Below are 22,065 nucleotides of genomic sequence, written 5' to 3'. Positions count from 1 at the left end.
ACCCAACTAAAAACTAATTTGTTCTCTCACAGTGATCTTCCAAGTTCTTTTTTAGGTTGTGCTAGGGGAATAAACACAAATCACACTCTTCCAGAAACTTCTTTTTACGTATACTTTTTCTTATACTTGTGTTGTTCATTCTTGTTCATCCACAAATTCTTCTACAGTATTATCTACAGTAAAATCAGTATTAGTGTAAACACTGCATGTGCCATACTGTAGTCTTCATCAGTCATTCAATCTCTTGTAGAATTACCTTCAGTTGAACACAGTAGTCCTTCATCTGTTAGCATTAACCTTCATAATGACAAGCAATGTGCTGTTTATACTTCACTACCTTTTATCTCTTGGTTACAGAGATGTCCTCACACCAATATTTGTCAACGTTCAATGTGAATAAAGAGCAGGAAACCACTTAACTACAGCAGAAAATAACTATTTCAAAAACTTAAAAACTTACTGAGAAACATACAGGACATTGTCAACATGTCAAGTCACTAGTGCATAACATAGAAAACAAAAACATACCTCAATCTCTTACATTAAAAGCATCAATAACAACAAAAGCACACGAGTAGAACTTCTGCAACAAATGGCAACAGATCCTTGAAAACATCTTGGAAGACATGAATGTCATTAAAACCTTCTGTCAATATTCTAGAAAAATAAATTTCCCACTATTATCACCTGTACAGTCCTTCACTGGAAGAAAAAGAAGTACAAAAATTTACAAAGAAAACTGATACATTACTCCTTAAAAATAATAACAAAACTCATTTCCTACCAATTTACAAAATGGTTCTACCAGCATTCTTTCAAATGCTCTTCTTTATCATAAAGAAACTATCATACCATGAAGCACTTTACCAGATACTATTAAAATTTCTTTATTTCATATTAAACCTTTTTTTAAAGCTATAAAAACACTTCATCCCCTAATATGCAAAAGCCTTCTCAAACTAACAAGTCTATGGAAAATAATAGTGACCTTATAAGTCATATAGGTATTCTCCACACATCTCTAGCGTTGTTAATCTTTTAGATATAACTCTCTATGAGACAGAAATCATTCCCCTTAGTAAAGGCCTCAGTCCTACCCAAATAACAGCTGTATTAATGAGCTTGAACTTATTTTGGCCTATGTGAATTCTCTAGAAAACTAAAGCTCCATAAATGTTTTTCATAACAAATTCCACCCTACTGAATATAAACATACACCAAACTTCAAAGAAAAGTCTTTATGGACACTTCCATCAAACAGAGAGCCATACTTAGAGAGTTATATTCAAGTAGTAGAAAATGACAATAATACAGATCTTAATATATTCAAGCAATGTCATAATAATATTCCCAGTTTAACTTTTAGTGATAAAATCAGTGAGCAAAGTTGAATTTATGTTTATATTTTAGGCAACATTTAAAAGAAGTTACCTTGCCAAATTTTCTTCCTATTCACTAATTGTTTGCTACAGTAAAATGCAAGCCTTCCATTGTTATGGTTAACTCTCTTGATCATTTTGAGCTAATTTAAAGTTGTTACAGTATTGATACTAGTAACATTTAATAGAATATGCATATCTTCACAACATTTGGCAAATTTTCAGTAACAAATCCTTTACATGCAAAAAAATAAGACTTTTTAATGTAGCAGTCTTAATAAACTAAAAAGTAAGATTTGTCATTGAATATATCGAGTCCTTTTGACTAGTCCAAGTGCAAGCTGATTTTTCATGTTAAAATTAAAAATACTTCATTTCAAAAATCTCATTTTATTTGCATAATCTCTAATGCCTCTTAACTACATTCAAACAGTTTTTTCCCCATAAAACTTTATAATTTATCTGTTATTTTCTTTACCTTAATTCTATACAAGGAATATAGTGAAGAGTAGTTTACATTAAATTTCTTACTTGTATGATGGATGGTGAACAAATTATAGAATAAGGAATACTTACAAATAAAATGTCCCACTTCTCATACATGAAAAGTTCAGAATTTTTTAAAAATTTCCTTATAAATTTAAGAAGTTAAAGTTTATGTATTATCAAGATATGGATATGGATTAATAGGTATTATTTTATATGATACTAATTTGTATAATGCACAAAACTCCACAATGGACTATCCTTATTCTACCTATCATGGGTATCAAAATCCAGTTTCTAGCATTGTAAATCTGCAGACATACAGCTGTGCCTCTGGGGACAGTTGTGTAATTACTTTATTCCTTGTTTTTTCATGTTTATTCTTTATTTATTATTTCAAAAGTAACTATAATGTAAAAATATGGATCATTCTAGATTATTTAAAACTAGTTTAGATAAATAATAATATAATAAAAAACTTTTTTTTTCCTTTTTGTTGCAACAGAATCAACTTAACTAATCTCATGTAGAGATAGGGTAAAAAAAATGACAGATAAAATATAAAGTGTTACTGAAAACAAATGTTTGAAATGTGTCTAAGAGATTCTAGGGATTACACAAAGGAAAGCTGAGAATTTTGAAATGAAGAATAATGCCACATGAGTGTTGCTTCAGCTAACAGTCTCTTGGTTCATAAGCAAAGTAAAAACCGGTTGTCAGTTTGTTTTTTTAAAGTAAGCTTCATCTAATTTGGTGTAAACTAAAATGTAATACCAAAAACTGTTTTTTAAAATTGAAACTAGCTGCTTAGTGTATATACATATATACAGGGGTAGAAAAAAAAAGTGACTCTCCTTGAAAATGTTAGAATTAGGATTTGAGATCTTATTTGAACAGACCTTATTGGGTGTGCTCAAAAAACATATAGTTTTACATCTTGTTATGTTATTTAATAAAAGATATAACAAATAAAAAACATTTGCAAGGGGAGGTCACTTTTGTTCATTCACTTCCTGTGTGTATGTATAGTTTTTTTTTCAGAAAACTATTTTACTATTAACTGTACGGAGGTAGAGAATCGCTTATACAGAGAATGATGCATATTTCAACAATATTTGTCATAACTTTTTGAGCTTTATTGATCTTCCTTTATGTAAAGTAGTAATACTTTTTTATAATCACAAATCTTTTTGTATACAAGAAAATTGTATTATTTTTTTAGGTATTTCCAATAAAAGCTTTTATTTATTTATTATAGTTATTTGCACTCAGACCTAAATTCTTCGAATGCATTGTGATTTTCATTTTAGATACAAAAATACTTTTTCCATCTTATATTTTTAAAATTGCATTCTCATAGCTCCTAGAAACATCTAAATGAATAGCATAAGGTAAATATTTATATTTTATTTTCTATTTTTGCTAACTTGAACTACAATCAACAACATATAGTGCAAGGAAATGATTAAAATTAAATAAATGTGCATATACATTTAAATTTCCTCTAATAATATTGAAAATCCTTCTTTTGTAATGTTTTTAGTTACATGTCTTTGTTTTCACTAATAACCTATTTTTAATGTTTTATTTTCCTCATTGTTATTTTTTATTGTTACACACTTGCATGAGTATCATTGACCAGCATTACAATATCATGAACTGGGACATTTTAACCTGGCATGGCCTAGCGCGTTAAGGCGTGCGCTTTGTAATCTGAGGGTCGCGGGTTCGCGCCCGAGTCGCGCCAAACATGCTCGCCCTCCCAGCCGTTGGGGCATTATAATGTGACAGTCAATCCCACTATTCGTTGGTAAAAGAGTAGCCCAAAAGTTGGCAGTGGGTGGTGATGACTAGCTGCCTTCCCTCTAGTCTTACACTGCTAAATTAGGGACGGCTAGCACAGATAGCCCTCGAGTAGCTTTGTGCGAAATTTCAAAAAACAAACAAACAAGACATTTTAACCACTAGCAAAAAAAAAAACTTGCTAACCCTCATGAACCAAGAAGAAGGTGGTTTCTACCTTAAAAATGCTTAATCCTTTTAAATGTGCATCATAAAACACAAATAAGACCTAATTAACTAAAATATAAATGTAAAACCTGAATACAATTTAACTGTCTATGTAACTAACATGTTTCTAGGTGAGACATAATGGTAAAATGCTAACAAAGACAAAAGTGTAAACAATGCTAACAGCAATTTGAACTAGTTGTCTTGTTCACACCAATTTTAACATAACTGTGGGAAATCGAATTTTGAACTGTGCTTTTCCATTGATTATAAACATCTAGCTCAACTAAGTACAATAAGCTGAAAAATCAAGACTATTTGTGTAGAAAATTGGTGTAACTTCTGTCAAGAGTTCTAAGAAATTTATTTTTTTCTTTTTTGGAACATGCCCTAAGGAGCCTAAAAAAAGAATGTGTAATCAGAGCAATTAATTTAGTTTCTCACTATACATTGAAATATAGTGTATGTGTAGAAGTATTCAAGGCACAGGAATGAAAAGTTCAGACTTTGTAAACTTGTGCCCCATATGACAAGATAAATAAAATGTACAAATTTTTTTTTTTACAGTTTCTTTTGAAATAAAGAAATTAAAATTTAGATAATATAAAACTTTCTAATGTAAATTTTAACTTCTTTGTCATATATTGATTGTAAAATTGCTTAACTAAATTTTGAACATAATAATTAAAGCCTCGTGATTTGCAGAAAAGGAAACCTGTCTCTGTAGAGTTAAATATCTCACAATTAATCTCTTGATATGAAATAAGAAATGCATAAAATTTTAAATGCTATATGTATATAGTTTTATTTGACTAAAGATTTAATTGCAAAGTGATAATTCATTTACAAATCTACATTTGTTAGTTTTCTATTTTCATAAAAGTTTGGGAAACAGTTAAAATGAAAAATCATTATTGCAGATATAAAACTTTATCAAAGTTTAGCATGATGACTGTGATATAGTAAATCAACTAGTCATTGAGAGCTAACACAAAATCATTATTCAACTTTTGTGCAAGTTTTCTTTACATGGACTTATGTATCCTGGTAATATTATATGAATTGTTTTTTGTTTTGTTTTTTTGAGAATTGTTTCAACACAGTTGGTGCAATGTTGTTGTTATTTGTTTTTCTATTACTACTATTTCAAAGGAAAAATGGTTCTTTCAATACAAAATGAATCTGTTGCCATAATTTACTATTCAGCATTTTTTTATTTGTATGTACTAACATCAGCAGCTTCAGTAAAAACCATTTACTTACATATGTATAAGGAGCTAGAATGGGAAGTATTTTATATCAGTGTACACTTAAGTAACTCAATACATATTTTGACGTAAGAAAATGTAATTTAATGAAGAAATATCTTTATTACTGCCATTTCTAACTCAGAAATCTAAAATGGATAAACATATTTTTATGTACACAAAGGAATTAGTACATTTATATTGAAAAAAATTTGAAAATGCAATGTATCAAGTCACATGATCATCACAACCAGTGTGAAGTTGTAATGGAATGATATGTTTCAAAACCATATTTTGATGTTTTTGCATCAAAAGATTGTAGAATGCTTCTGAAAATTAGCCACCTTTGAGAAAATTATGTATTTCTTTCCAGTGTAAAATATCCACATGCTCAGATCATGGATTTAGTTTCTAAGATGAGGATACTTCATGTACTTGAATGTATTGGAAAACAAAGAAATATTTAGCTTGTGTAACAAGGACCATTCAGAAAGAGACCCACAACAAGTGATACTTCCCAACTCTTTTCACCAAAGTGCAGTATCTTATAAAATAGGAGAATTTATTAGCACAGAAGTTGTCTAACTGGACTAGACAATAGTATTTATATGCAAAAAACGGCTCGTTCGGGTTGAGAAAATATTTTACATAGAAGAGCGAACAACGTTTCGACCTTCTTCGGTCATCGTCAGGTTCACAAAGAAAGAAAGAGGTAACTGACCGGAAGCTGACCACATGTTTGAAAGGGGGGTTGTGTAACTGTGTGTCGAAATGTAGAGGGCGGTATTAGATGTTTGAATATATAATTTTATTTATATAGGTATAAAGGTGTTCCTTTATGTTGGTTTATCTTGGGTTTAAGTTGTTGTATAAGTAAGGCTTCTTTAATTTTGCGTTTGTTTATGTTTGTTTCTTTATTTAGTATTTGAGTGTTTTCTATGGTTATGTTGTGTTTATTTGACTTGCAGTGTTCGAAAACGTGTGAAGGTGACTTTTTATGTTCTTTGAATCTGGTTTCCATTTTTCTACTTGTTTCTCCAATATAGAAGTCGTGGCAGTTATCACATTGTATTTTATAAATAATGTTGGTGTGGTGTTTGTCAGTGTAGTTTTTACATAGTATAGACCTCAGTTTTGTGCCTGGTTTTTGAATAAATTTGGTATTAACTGGAATGTCATATTTTGTTACTAATTTTTGCCAAATGTTGGTTATTTGTTTGCTGATGTCAGGAATATATGGTATACAGCAGTATATGGTTTCGTGGTTTTTTTGATTCGTGAGCTGTATTTGGTGGTTGATTTTGCTTTTTGTCTAGGTGTGTGTGTATAATGTTTTCTACGGTTTGTGGAGGAAACTTATTGATGTTGATGAAGTATTTATTTTGTCTAATTCATCGTTAATTTTATCTGGTGAGCATAGTTTTATGGCTGTGTTTATTTGGTTTCTTAGTATGTTGAGCTTTTGTTTTGTTTCATGTGCTGAGTCCCAAGGAATGTATAGTCCAGTATGGGTGATTTTTCGGTGGATTTCTGTTTTGAATTGTGTGTCGGTTCTTGTAATTTTGAGGTTAAGAAATGATATTTGATTGCTTTCTTCCTGTTCACATGTGAAGTTAATGTTGGGATGTATAGAGTTAATGTGATTGAAAAAATTAAGTATGTGTTCTGTCGATTTGAATCCCGCAACCGTGTCATCTACATATCTGTACCAGTATAGTGGTGGATGTAATGCTGTGTTAATTGCTTGTGTTTCAACTTGTGTCATAAAAATATTGGCTAGAACTGGTGATACTGGGTTGCCCATGCTTAGGCCATTTGTTTGTATATAGTTTTGGTTGTTGAACATGAAGTTTGTCTTTATCGTGGTGAATTCTTGAGGGTTGCTAACTGGTTACTGGGAATTTCTATAGTTGGGTTAGGGTCTCGGATATAGAGTTCTAAGGCTATCTTGCAGGCTTCAGTGGTTGGAACTTCTGTAAAGAGGATATAACATCGAAACTGGCCATTAAGGCTTTATGATTAAGTTGATTTAGATTAGACTTGAAATTAAAAGAGTCTTTGATGAATGAGCTGGCTGATGTTACATATTTAGAGAATGCCCATGCTATGTATTTACCAAGATTGTAATTAAACGATTCATATGTGGACATTATTGGTCGTAATGGACAATCTGGTTTATGAGGTTTGGGGATGCCGTATATTTGCGGTGTGCGTGAGTCGGTTTTACGTAGGTAGGAATAAAGTGTTTATGAAATTGTGTTGGCTTTTTTCATTTGTAGTAGTAATTTGTTCAGTTGCGTCTCGTGTGTCTTTGTTGGATTTGTGTGTATTGGTTTAAATTTGTTCGTGTCTGATAAGATGTTATTCATTTTTTGGATGTATTCATTCATGTTCATTATGACTATAGCGTTATCTTTATCTGCTTTTAGAATTTTTATGTTTTTGTCTTGTTTTAGGTTTTTTATGGAATTAATGTCTCTTTTTGTAAGGTTGTTTTTTAGTTTTCTGTTTTGTGACAATAGTATGCAACAAAAAGGATCTCAGTCTGAAAAAACACCACATCATGTACACAAGTTGTTTTCCTTACATATCTGTTTAACTGCCCCATTCTACATGATGATACTGGCTTAATGCTGATGAATTTCAGAAGTATTTTAAAAATTTACATGTGCTAAATTAAATTTTGTGAATTTGTTTTTCATTCAGAAACCGGATACGATTAGAAAGTTTGCACCAAATTTAATGTAATTTTGTTAAATATATTCATTGTGAGAATGAAAAAAGAAATATTGTCAAATTCCATCTTTAATGGCTTATCAAGAAACGCATACTGAGAAACAACAAATTAACCTATCAAATGGTTAGGTAACTGACATCAGTGCCACAGATGAATTGCAGATTATTTCATGAACTAACTAAAATTACTTCAAAAATATTATTAGGGCATATGTCCAAAACAGATTAATATTGTTGTAATGACTGAGTAGTAGCCCCACAATATATTATATACACATATAATTTTGCACAATAGTAGAGGTTATTTAGGTTTTGGAAAGCTAGGTCCTGATACTATTTCATTTGTTGGCTTCTTGGCCAACTAAATATCCTAGCTTATGAGTAAGTAGTAGATGTATGTTATAGTGTATCCATGGTATTTAACATCAGCTTTAAAGAACCTGGAAAGCTAAACAGTTGTTCTAGCTTATTATGATCAAAGAGTCACACCAGTATTGATTGGAAGGTCAATGCCATCAAGCTGAAAATCTTTCAGTGCTGTCTTTCACCTCAAACTCATGCAATTTTCTTACTAGTTATTCTCAACCTCAGGTTGAGCCAGGGTGTAATAATTTCATCTGTAGCTTACAGAAACAGCTTATCAACATGTCCCACATGGACTAATCTGCCAAAGAATGAGATATGGACTGGTCCATCTTGGTCCAGACTGCTTTCATGATGTTGGCATGAATCACAACTAGCACCAGTCTTTGTACAGGTACCATCTTTTCATTATTATAGTACATCTCTCTTTGAGTGACTTTACTGTTTTTTCATGGACAAACTTGTGTGTATCAAGTAATGTAGGCTTTAACCTCTTCATGTATCCCTGTGAGCAATATGGGATGTCTTCTTGTGGGGAAGGACCGTACGTTGCATTAACGTGGAATAGTACTTTTGCAGAAACATGGACACCCTATAGCCCTATATCATATGTGATGAAGTGTTCATTCTAGTCATTTTGATCATGATAAGCAAATGTGTTAATCTTCTGCATGGTAGACTGTATTGCACATTCTCCTGAACCATGATATTGGGATAATGAGGTAAAATATATCACTTCACTTGGAGAACATTTGCCTGTTGAAATTGACTTCCTGATCTGTTTGGATCTCTGCCAGTGCATCAGTAACCAGTGGTTAGGCCTCATCCCACTTCATGAAGTAGTCAATAGTGAAGAGTATGTACGAGTGACTTCTCTCTGTCCTTGGGTAGTATTCATCTCTATCCACAACAGTCTTTTTTAGAGGAAATCCAACAGTTCTCTGTTATAGTTTACACTGTTTCAGTTAGTTCTTTTTCTGGACACACATTATTCCAACTAGCAGCAAACATCTTGACTGGAATGTGGCCAGAAGGACAAGTGCAAGTAATATCTTGATACTCTGAAGTCTCTGTTTTATTTAAAGTCTAGGAAATCTCACATTGTAAAGTTGCAGCACAGTTTGAGGAATATGGATTGATGGTTTAGTGTAATGATAGCACATCTTCCTGAACTTGTAATTAATGGTATAGGTGTTACAGCTGTGTGTAGTCCATGTTACATGCCTCTTAGTGCTGCACAACAAGGAGGTTGCCTGTGCTAGATGTGTGTCTTGTAGTTACACTTCCTGAAGTTCCCAAAGTGTTTATCATGTCATTAATTCATTAGCTGGATCTTCTACTTTGTGGTAGAAATAGTGTAGTATCAACACTACCAAAGTGTCTAAGAATCAGAACATATTCTGAACAAGCAAGGAATCATCATGTGACAACATAGTCCATCTGCATTTCAATTTTGTAGACCAAGTCAGTGCTCTATAATATTCTTTATATAATTATATTATTGCAAACTATTATCAACATGCTATGCCATCATCCTTTCTATATTTTTAAGTTCATCAATCATTTCAATAAAACATGGTCAACCTGGACTGTGAATCTTCTATCATAACAGTAGTGGTTTCACAAAAATCACAACTGTGAGAACTTCCTTATTTCTCATACAGTGTCTGCATTTGAGAGTGGTAAGGTATATGACTAGTATAGGTGGTTCCATTTTGTACTCTAATCTATAACTGTAATACTATTGTCACTTTCACACGAGTCCAACAGTAACTCACTGTCCTTTCATGGATATGCTACTAGTAGAACATCCAGTTAAACAAGTTTTAGTTAGGGCTTGGAATTCTTGATTGCATCTCAGCTTTAGTGAGAGCAGACAATACTGTAGCTGTCTTGGAGTAATTGATCACAAGCAACTATTAATGTGAAATGATACTGAGTAATATGTTGGCTTCTTGCTTGTTCAAAGTTGAAGCCAGTCTCTAACCATACCTATCTTAGCTGGGTCTATCTCCTTCAATGTGACCAAGAAACTTCATTTCTGTGTATATGAATGTACATTTCCCTAGGTTCAGTTTCAAGCCTGCTTTATTTATTTACTGGAATACCATTCTCAGGTTCACAGTCTCAAACTCTAATTTGTGACCAAGCATCAAAACATTGTTAATGTAGGATATGTAACTCTCCTCTTGCACCCCTTCTGCGTAAGCATCATTTTCCTATTGGTGAGCACATTACACAGACTTAATGTGCAAAACTTATGCAAGCCATCTCTAATGCTAAAAGCCTCTTTTCCTCACACATCACATTACTCTGAAACTTTGGTGCAAGCAATGCACTGTACTCCTCTAAAGCTGATATCTAGACTGGCTTTTTGTTAGTTTTCTGGAACATTTACAAGAACATTACTATTTGCTAATGATTATCCTAAACCTGCTAAGCCCAAAAAACTATTGGTACAAGCTGAGACATTAGCTTGTACCAATAGTTCTGTTTCCTTGCTGCCTGGCAAATTGCAAGCAGTTCATACACTGGTTCCCTACTCCCACTCCAGACCACAACCAAAGCAGTTGTTACACTTCTTTTATTCCATATGATATCTAGTTGGAATGATCATTGGCTTAAGCTGCAGCATGCACCACAAGGGAAAATCTGGATAGGCCCCATCCATTCACCAGAAACCAGTAGGTGTGTGTGTGTGTGTTTTGTTTGTTGGCGTTGGTTAATTCACTGTTGTCACTTTATATCTTGTCCCAATTAAACCTGCCACTGTCAAGATGACGATATCCCTCACTTCCAGGTATTTCTGTATGATGCAGGTAGGATGTCTCTTAATGAATATATCCACAAAGATATCCTCTTGACTTGTATCCAAGTTATCTGCATAAGCAGTTACTCTCAGACACAATCTTCTTCTAAGCCTTAAACTCAGCCTAATGAATAAACCTACTCCACTGTGCTTAACTAGTAGTGCTACTTGGCCATGGTAGTTATTTCTATAGTCCTCTGCAATCCATGCTCATTGTTACAGGATATTTCCCAGTTTGAAGAGATTCACCACCCCATTGTCCATAGTTTTTACCTGTGGGTGCTCATTGTCTCACATTTTTGGAAAACAGCTTTTGCTGACAGGGGCCATCCATCAGGTGCATATGTCCAGTGGGATTTTTATTATTGTTGCTATTTTCATTCTCATGCATAATAAGTTTCTGATTGTAACATATTTGTTACAGTAATAAATATAGTACTTACCCAAGTCTTCTTATTTTTAGCTTTTAACTGTTGAGAAAACTCAAGCCTTGATTTTTCACACTATTGGTACTACAACACTGAATAATGTTTTATTAAATTAAATAATGTACCTAAGATTGCAGAATAATAACATGCACAAGGCAAATAATGCTTTTTAGCAACCATAATTTATCTGGCTTTCTAATTATATAGCAGAGATGCCAACCATTACAATTTGAGTATAATCATTACGATTTGGGTGTATAGATTACGATTATATGCTCATACAGACAAATATTACGATTTGTTGCAACTCCCAAATTATTATATATTATATAGGCCTATACAATAGTGATAAATTGTTCCCCCAGGGCTTGAAAGGGGTGAAAAGAAAATTTCTAGTGAGATACAAATAAATTTTGATAATAAATAAAAGACAATCCAAATGGCTACTTGTGATAATCATGTTTGTGCTTGAAATAATAAAAAATATTTGTATCTCCAATGACTACCAATAGTTTGACTGTGGTGCTTCTATAGTGCAAAATATCCAGTCATTGCATCAAAAGTCGGTGACAGTCATGTGTTTTGTACTGTTTGTCACATCGATTTTTCTGTGGCATATGGCGGGGTAAACAGTTGTTCCAGACAAACAAAATCGGCATCTCACCAACAAAAGGCTGAGGTGAAGACAAAAACAATGCAAGTAATGACATTTATGATTAAGAATTCAGAATATGAAACCATAAATGCAGAAGTGATGTTCATGCAATTTGTCATTGCTCATAATTTAACCCTAGTTGTAGCCAATCATGCAGGACATCTATTCAGAAAAATGTTCCCAGATTCTGATATAGCGAAAAAATATGGCTGTGCTAGAACCAAAACTACAGCCATTGTACAAATGTTGGGTTGTGAAGATGACAAAATGATTTCAAGCATACTTATTGACAGTGTTTACAGTTTAGCCACAGATGCATCCACAGACCTGGATGACTCAAAACTGTATCCAGTGGTTGTATGATATCTTGACCCTTTGCTTGGAAAAAATTGTTTGTTCTCTTTTGACAATGGTGGAATGAAAAGAAGCTTCAACGGGAGAGAATATTTTCAAGCTTTTGGACCACGAACTGACAAAGAGGAAAATTTCATGGGAAAAACTGTCTTAGTTTTTCTTCAGACAATGCCTCAGTTACGTGTGGTATAGGTAAAGATGTGATGGGACACATCTCAAGACGACAGCCTAGCATTTACTTCATGGGCTGTGCCTGTCGCCTCATGAATATTGCTGCCCAGAAAGCTTCCAGAGAACTGCCCTCCCCAGTTTCTGAGATATTGGTAGATATCTACTATTTTCTGGACAAAAGTACTAGCAGAAAACATTTCAAAGAGTTTCAAGGATTGTATGACAAAGAAACAAGAAAAATTCTAGAGCTTGTTAACACAAGGTGGCTATCACTTGGAGTGTGCCTCAACAGAATATTGGACATGTGGAAGCCATTGAAGAAGTATTTTCACTGTGAAAAGGAAAAACTAGATTCAAAAGGATTTAAACATGCAGCTCAGTCAGGCAGCAAGACTTTTAACAATCGGGATATCCTCTCAGCCACACAGGGACACAGTCAAGACACCATCTCAGCCACACAGGGACACAGTCAAGACACCCTCCCAACCACACAGGGACACAGTCAAGACACCCTCTCAGCCACACAGGACACAGTCAAGACACCCACCCAGCCACACAGGGACACAAGACAACAGTCTCCAAAAGCAAAGAAAAAATTTGATATAACTCAATATATGTTTAGGCAGTCTGACCTTGAACTAAAGAAGAGACAATCAATGAAAAAAGAGAAGAAAACAAAAGCTAGCAAGGAAGTAACCAAAAAAAGTTGTGTGCAGAGCAAGTTAGATAAGTTAACAGTTTTCTTGGACAACAAAATGAACTTGTTATTTTGTCTTTTTCTTCAGTCTGCAGTTTCTCTATTTGAGCAAGCCAATTTGATATTGCAAAGAGAAGAACCTTGCATACACATTATGCATAGAACTCTGATTACACAAGTTAAAAATATAAGTGTCAGATACATCAAGCCAGAATATCTTGATGGCAACATCACTGAACTTGACTACAACAATGAATCCTTACACAAATCTTATGAGGCAGTTTCTATTGGAAATGCTGCCAAGGAATACATTGTTAAATATGAAAAGGACCTGGACCTGATCAGCTTCTACACCAGTGTTAAGAAATACTGTATTGCAGCTACAAATTACATGATGAAACATTTCCCTCTAAATGATGAACTTCTGATTCATGCAGAGGTTGTTGATCCAAAACTGAAAGTCAGCAAATATTTCTCTTCTCCACACTTCTTCACAGACAGGTATCCTGTCCTTGTCAATACACATAAGCACGACACTATTGACAAGTCGGAAGGGCAATATTTGAACTATCAAAATTTGATATTTTCACAGAAACTGTCCTTCACTTGAATGTTGACAAGTTTTGGGTTCAGCTGTCTACAGTTAAGGATGGAAATGGCAACCAGAAGTATGACATTCTGTGTAGGATTATGCTTGGAATTCTTACAATCTTCCATTCTAATGCTGACAGTGAAAGGATATTTATTTTAGTGACCAAAAACAAAAGCACGTTCAGACCAAACTTGAGCACCTCAGTTTTGAGCAGTATTATAACACACAAGATGTGTATGCAGTCAAATGGACAATGTTGTTATAACTCCCAACCATCCAGAGACATTCTCATGAAAGCAAAGGCTGCAACAGCTGCAAAACTATTACAATAAGTGTCATAAACATGATATAAACTAGTCCTTACACAAAGGTTTTTTCTGCTTACTGTTTGTGCATGTTCAATGTTGTTTTACCAGTATGTTTCTTACTCTGAACTAAATAAACGACATAATTTCAAAATAATTTTTTAAAATTTATTTATTAAATACACAAAACACAGTCATAAATGAGCAATCTATAGCAGTAATAAATAATAATAGTTATAATAATAATAATATAATAATAAAGAGCTTAGAGACATTGGTCAGGCCTAGTAGCCGCAAATGATAAAGGGCTCTGTCTACAATCATTACACTCAGTCATTTGAAATAGTTGGCATCTCTGATATAGTAAGAGCCTCTAAAGATTCACCTGAACTTCTCAGTATCATTATTGTAAGAAAAAGTTTCAAATTTGAAGACAAAACGCTGTACAGAAAGCAATGTAATTTAATATGTCATTTGAAACATTAAATTTGGTTCTCTATTAGTTATTAATAATGTAACAAATTTCAGGGAACAACTATTACTAACTTTTCTTGCCCTCCTGGTACATCCTCTCTTTTACAGAGCCATAAACTGATAAGATTAATGAATATAAAAATTAGTCTTTCTCTTAATAATATATATATTATCAAGAGTAATTTTTGTTAAATTCTGTATGCCTTAGAGAGGTGATAAATAAATTAGAAAAGAGAGAAGACCTAAAGAACAAATATCACAACTCTCCTACTAGGGGATATTGATGATTTAAAAACATATATTTTTGTACAAAATTAACAACTTAAAACTTATATAATATTAAAATGTAATTCATTAACTATATTTCAATGTCAAATGTATTATACAATGGTGAGAAAGCAGTCTAATTAAATTTTCAATGCAACTCTCTAAAAAAAATAAAAGATGTGCTTCAACTTATCTACAGTGAGAGGATTAAACTTGTTTAATATAAAAACTCAAGAAAGGACAATATGCACATTATTGAAAAAAAGAACTCCACAAGAAATCCTGTTGCTACTGCTTCGGAATTTCTCCTTCCTCTTGGTATTCTCAGATTTCCTCAAAGAGTATTAGGTAGGTCCATTTTAAAATGGGAGATTTATGAAGGGATAATTATAGAGTAAATCTAAAGTTGATAATATGACTGGGTCAAAAAAATAAACAGATGGGAAATATTATTTAAAGGTAGAGTGATCTTTATTTATATTGCAAGCCAACTAAGAACCTGTGTGTATATACTTTTGTAGGGCATAACACTGTCACTTTCTGTTGCATAAGTGAACCAGTCAGCAATTTTTATGCTTGCAAGTTGTCTTTCTTTCAACCAACTCACATTGAAAACCAAATAGAACTATGTGAATCCACTACTGTTTACTTAATAGAAATTATTGAAAAACCCATAACAACTAGTGTTGCTCACATGAAGGTCATAACCTCTAAATACCTTATACTGAGCCAGTGAAATAGATTTTGTCATTGACCTGCTTACACAGTGTGAAATGTGCACCAAAACTCCTGTTTACAGAACAATTATTATTTCTAAGAAAGCAACAAAAAACAAAGGTAATCAGAACACAACTAATTCAGTTGTTTTCTTAATCACATATTTATGCTGAAACTTCATATACTCAAACTAAAACACTTTTTTTTAATTCAATATTAAAATAAGAAGATAGAAAAGCATATTATGCCAACATAACCCTCACATGTAGTTAGCCCAACTCTTCCATGATAATGCAGTGTGATCATTTTGGAATCTTGTGTGTGAGTGATTAAAGTTACAGAATCATCATTTCTATGTTATCTGCCTCGATAAGAGTGTCTTTGAATCTTTAACTTGAGTCAACCTTTTCTTAGACATCTCACAGTTTATTTTAATGCAATAAATTCCATTTCATGTACTGTTGAGTTAACTTATATAAGAAAAGCAGTCAAATAAACAGTATTTTACATTCAAGTACATTAACCTCTTTAGCTTGTTTATACTGCACCACTTAACCTGTTTTTTGTTTGTTTTTCTTATCCTCTTAAATTTTACTTTCAACATGTATCAATTCCTACTCTCAAACAATTTGGTCTTCATTCTTCAAACATCAGTGAGCCACTGTCAGGCTAGGTCTTACCATTACTCAGATTATTGTAGTTGCAACTTCTCTGCATGTAACCCTTTTTTTAAGATGGCAACAGGCTATTCATAATATAGTATAAAACTAATGGGCAACAAGACACTGTTAATCCATCTAGGCCATTCCATACTCTAAATATAACTTTAAAATCAAATCCACCCTTTAGCATTCAAATATTTATTGAGCTTTCACCTTAAATACCCTTAAAATTTACTCCATCCACCTCATCTGAAGGTAACCTTTTCCAAAGGTCAACTAGTCTGTTGGAAAAAATAAAATTCTTCCCCAAAGATGAATCCTACCCAGCCAAAATTTATATTTGGATCCTCCAGTCATTCCATTCTCATCATTAATTATAAGATAGAGAGATGATGTATTGACACTGAATTCCTTTCACAATCATAAACAGGTTAATCAAAGTCTCTTTAGTATCTTTTTAAGAAAAACAATTTCAGAGATCTTAATCTGGCTTCATGTGAGTGTAACGTCTTTAAATCCTTTCCAACATTTCAGTGTTCTTTATAGCAAGGAGTATAAGACTAAAACCTTAATATCATTAGCAAATATAAGGAAGTTATTGATTATTCTTTCATGTATGTCATTAATGTAAATCAAAAAGAGCAATGATCATAACACTTGTAACATTATTCCAGTTTTACTGAACTACATTTGTTACAACTCACTGATTTTTTTCTATCCAATGAGCCAACTTATTTCTCATTCCTTTAGAGACGTTTTCAGTAGCAGTGATAAAGACATAAGGTAAAACATACAATGGAAAAAGTTAATCAGTATAAAACAAAAAAAAGAAAATTACACAAACAGATAAAAAGTGAAAAAGTCCTGTATTTTAGGAATGATATATAATGATGAATTTCAAAATAAGTTATCATTAGGAAGCCTAAAGGGTTTAACTGTTAAACAGCAGTCATCATTGATTGATGATGCTACCTGAAACATTCTTGCTGTTTAAAGGTTAATAGGAAGTGTTGAACAATAATGGGAAGCCATTTATTAGAAAATTGTATTAATAACAGCTTAATTATTAATTCATTTTGTTTACATGGTTTCAGTAATTTATTTAAGCTTAGTTTATCTCTTATTTATACTGTTTTCCAAAATATGTTTTTCTTATTTTTTTTTGCCTATTTCTTTAAGTTTGTATGGTTTTTTTAACTTGTTCTTTTTCTCTATTTTCACCCTTCTCTTTATTACCTAGATTCAATTGTTTCAACAAACCTTTTGTGAACTTATTTTGTGAAAATCCTTAATACTTACAACAAATTAGGTTACCATTGAATCCTACAGCAACCAAAGAAAAATATTTACAGAATTATTTGTTAAAAATTAATTAATAATTGTTAATATCATATGAAATCTATAATGAAATCAAACTAATTGTTGCTCATTATGGCATATCTTATGGTTACCTAAAATACATAAATGTAGTTGTTCTGTCATTCCAGTTGTATCAAGTATAACTTCATACCCCAAACTAACAAGTTTTTGGTTGCTATTTGGAATCTTGTAACCAGTGAATTTATGGTAACGAATAGTTTTAAATTCACTCAAAGATGTGTGTACATTGGGTTTTGATGCACCATTCTATATTGCCAGTTTTTACATTGATTCTTTACATACTAATTTACCCTTATATGAAGTAATTGAATTAAGTGCATTTATAAAACTTTGTCACCAAAGAGTTTTTTGGGTTTTTTTTCAATGTATTTCATCACAAATAACTTGATGAGGTAGGTATCTGTGGGTTCAAGTCTTTCACTACATGTGGCTAATTTATTTTCTAAGTTACTGTGAAGAAATATGGTTGAAAAGTAGTCCAGTAAGGTTCAAATTTTTATTATAGAAGATATATTGATGTCATTTTTTTAGTTTTCAAAATAAATAAATTTAAGAATTTCAAAATGATTTGAATAATCAATATAAAAATATTAGACTTACAGTTTAAGAACAGTCAGTTAACAGTTTGCCTTTTTTAGACACAAAGATAGTTAATTTAGGTAGAAGTTTTGACACAAAGCACTATCATAAGCCAACTTTCAAGGATGAGTATTTCCATTTTGACAGTTTTTACCTTCAGAAATTAAAAAGAACAATTTATAATTTAATTCATTGAGCTTATAACTTAGTTTTTTTTTTCTCATTTTGTAAAGAAGTACAAAACATGAAGGTTGTTTTACAAAAAAAAAATAGTTTTCCTATATGAATAATTGATAGTGTTATTAAGAACTATTTTTAAAATTTGTACATTCCTAAAACTTGTAAAAAAAAAAGCTTAAAATAAAGAAATAGTTTAATGTGTTCTATCATTTACTGGTAACCATTCAATAGAATTAAAGGAAGAATATTAAATCCATCTTGAATAATAACATTTACCCTGATAATAAGTAATTAATTCAATCTAAATATGTGATTCCAGTTACACATCACTTTCATGTCATATATAAATTTGTGTCTAAAGTGCAACTTTGGTTACATGTGTTTTACAATACATTGTTTATGCTTACTTATTAAAGAGCATGCATGGAACACTGTGTATAATCAGTCATCCATTCTACCTAAAGGACTATAACATAAATGTCATTTCTAAACACCTCAACATTTTGAGGAGCTTGTGTGCAGCAAAAAGAAGCTATATTAAAAACAGTTTGTGGATTCACAATATATGACCTGAATTAAATGTTAATCAGTTTTCCTTTGCTTTTGAAACTTAGCCCTTATGTGCACAACAAAGACTGCATCAGCTCTATCACTCTTTATTATATCATTACTCTGTCAGTTGTATTCTTCACATCTGCCTCTGAATAGCAATATATGATTCTTTTCTCCCTATTTTACCAATAGATAATCCTATCCTTGTGCTATGCCAAAAAAAAATCACTTATGACTTTGACTTCATTAGCTTTTTCCTACCTCTTGTTTTTATATTTTTCCCATAGCTCTTCATTTGCACAAACCAAAAACTATTACTTAGTACAATCTGGTAGTTACAGTTAAATCCAGAACTTGCAGCTATAATAATACTGTTTTGACTATCTGAAAATCATTATTAGCTTGTATCTTTTTATGTAAATGCTTGAGATCCTCTTGAAATCATTCTACTATTTCCCCCTGTTTACACGTCACTTTTTCTGTTCTCTTTACTCTATTTAGGATAGCCACTATTTTCTTCTTCAACCTGCAAACTCTACAATCAAGTTTAATATCTTCACTACTTGCTCCCTTAAAAGTGCTTTCCAGCCTTCAGTCTCTTAATAAAACCAGCTTTCTGTAACTATTCCACCCTACAAACTGTGAATGCATAACACCTACGATACTCTTAACTGTTGTAATCTGGGAATAGTCTACTGACAACACTGTTAAGCCTAACATTTGAGAACTGAATATATTGCACAATTGTATTACTGCTTCATCCTCCCACTTTTGTATCAAGTAACTAGTCTTTAAAGGATTCTTGTGTAATAACAAAATTTATTTTGCCTGTCTTATAACTTACCAACAAGCTGAACTGTGCAAGCAAAGTGAAGGTACAAAACTTAATCTACTGTTACTGATACTTGCACCATCAAGTCCTAATCTAAAAATTTAATCCTGTTAATAATACTTGCAAGTGTTATTAAACTGACTTTTCCTTTTGATCATTAACACAATGTTACTACAAATAAGAATTTTAATCATATCTTTAAGTTGATTAAATGAGATATTGCAAAAGTTCAGTAGCTTAACTTTTAGATATCTTTACTCTCCTGTAGCAAAACATAAAACTTTTTGTTTCTTTATAAATTAAATATTAAAATTAAATAAAAATAAGGGGTAAAATTTTCGTAGTCATTAGTCTAATGACTATTCAGTAACAAAACACAAAAAAGGTTCAAAGACTACCTTTGGTAAGTATAATTCTCAGTTGTTGTTTTTTAACATGTATCTTCTGTGTATCTGCTTTACAATAGTTTTTATTGTTGGATTTAAATAATGCTTTTAACTATTTTTCCACTTGTTATGGCTTCTAACCATTTCTGTCTCAAGAAGCTTTGACCACAAATATTTATCTACATACGTAAAGAAGAAGTGAGTGATTAATTTCAAACAAGATAGCCAAAATCTAACTAACTTAATATTTATAATTTTCTATATTGATATAACTCTTGGTGAAAAAATAACAATTCAGGCAATGATAAACTGACTAATGTTAATAATATAACAAAATAATTTAAATGTATTTAATTGTTCCCATCCTTCTGGAGAATTTGAAATTTCTGCATTTTGACATATGCACCCCCAATGGCCCAGTGATAAACTTTAGGAATTATAATACTAAAAATCACAGTATGATCCCTCTAATTGGCACAGTACAATTAGTTGCACTCAGAAGCAAACAACCTTTTTTTGTATCAACATTTGAAGTTCACAGATGTGATCAATAGCCAGAACAGAGAAAATGTATTTATATATAATGAATATAAAATATTCATTTTTCCAGGCAGTTCTTTGTTGCTTTTATGTCCTTAGAAAATTACTTTCCACAAAAGTTTCTATACAAGGTTTCAAATTTATGTTCAGAAATGCTGTCTTATAATGACCACAAAAAAGTAATAAATTTACTGCATTATTTTGTTCTTTCTTCAATCAAGGTATACAAGGATTTGCAAGACTGTGTGCTGGAGATGTGTTTGAGGTAACCATGAAAAATGGTCATCAAAAGTGGAAAACAAGAGGCAAGATTTTGAAGGGTGAAAACCAAGCATGGGACAACAAAAAAGTGATATTTAAAGCACAAATAGGAGAAGTATTGTATATTAAGGTAAATAGTTTTTAATTTTAGATATTTATTTCAACAAAAAAAATTTAATTGCCAACAAAAAGTAATTAGTTTTATCTCAAAGTCTGTTAATTATTTTTTATAGCAATCACCATTACTACTAAGCTAATTAAAAGTGTTACATTGTTCTAAATAAGATAAAGGCGAGAAATGAGTCACTGAAAGAAAAAAGTAGGAAAAAAAGAATGAACTAAGATATTAAAAATGTTTTTAGAGCTGTACTTTATTCTTTATTTAACTTGTGAAAATCAGCACCTTTGGATATTTCTAAATTTTTTCCCTCCACTAGTAAGTGTTTTTTGTATGGTAATGTTCATATATAAGTTTCCTAAATGCATAATTTTATTTGTATAAATTTAAGACTTTGTATCTACAGTACTTATCAATTTTATTGTAGTCAAAATAGGAATTTGTAGCTTCAGACAATAATATAGTCACTGTTTTCTGCATAGTTTCTTTACTTTTATAGAGTTCCTAGTTGTAGGCTTGAAAATATAATATTTGCTTTTTAATTCAACTTGCTTCTGTATATTTTGATAATCCTTATTCTCCTTTTAAATTAACATTTTTATTTATATTGTTTTATAAATGGTTTTATGTCTATTTATGGAGAATAAACTTTGAGCTGTATATACATGCATATGGATTCAATTGAATATTGCATGTTTTTTAACAGTTTACTACTGCATTGGCTTTTCTCCACCTAACCATTATTTACTCAATCAGGTGTTTTGTGCCTGAAGTTTCATGTAAACATGTATTTAACAGGCATCAATAACAAAGGAAGTAAATCACCTTTCAAGGAAAAATAATCAGTCTTTTAAATAGGGCATGGAATTTGCAACATTTCTTATA

The 22,065-nt window shown here is 31.8% G+C and overlaps 1 protein-coding gene across 14 annotated transcripts in view; it reads left to right on the top strand.

Moving 5' to 3' along the window:
- LOC143240371 (rho family-interacting cell polarization regulator 2-like) overlaps positions 1-22,065 on the top strand; it is a 200,633-nt gene that overhangs the window by 134,325 nt on the left and 44,243 nt on the right. For all 14 annotated transcript variants that reach the window (XM_076482782.1, XM_076482801.1, XM_076482735.1 and 11 more), the window contains one exon: positions 21,023-21,192. In XM_076482782.1, the coding sequence (XP_076338897.1) occupies positions 21,023-21,192 (170 nt within the window). The remainder of the gene's footprint in view (positions 1-21,022; positions 21,193-22,065) is intronic.

This window comes from Tachypleus tridentatus, chromosome 2, assembly GCF_004210375.1.
Source record: "Tachypleus tridentatus isolate NWPU-2018 chromosome 2, ASM421037v1, whole genome shotgun sequence".
Taxonomy (NCBI): Eukaryota; Metazoa; Arthropoda; class Merostomata; order Xiphosura; family Limulidae; genus Tachypleus; species Tachypleus tridentatus.
The sequence above is the reverse complement of the archived record's forward strand: the minus strand, read 5'-3'. Positions and strand labels throughout refer to the sequence as shown.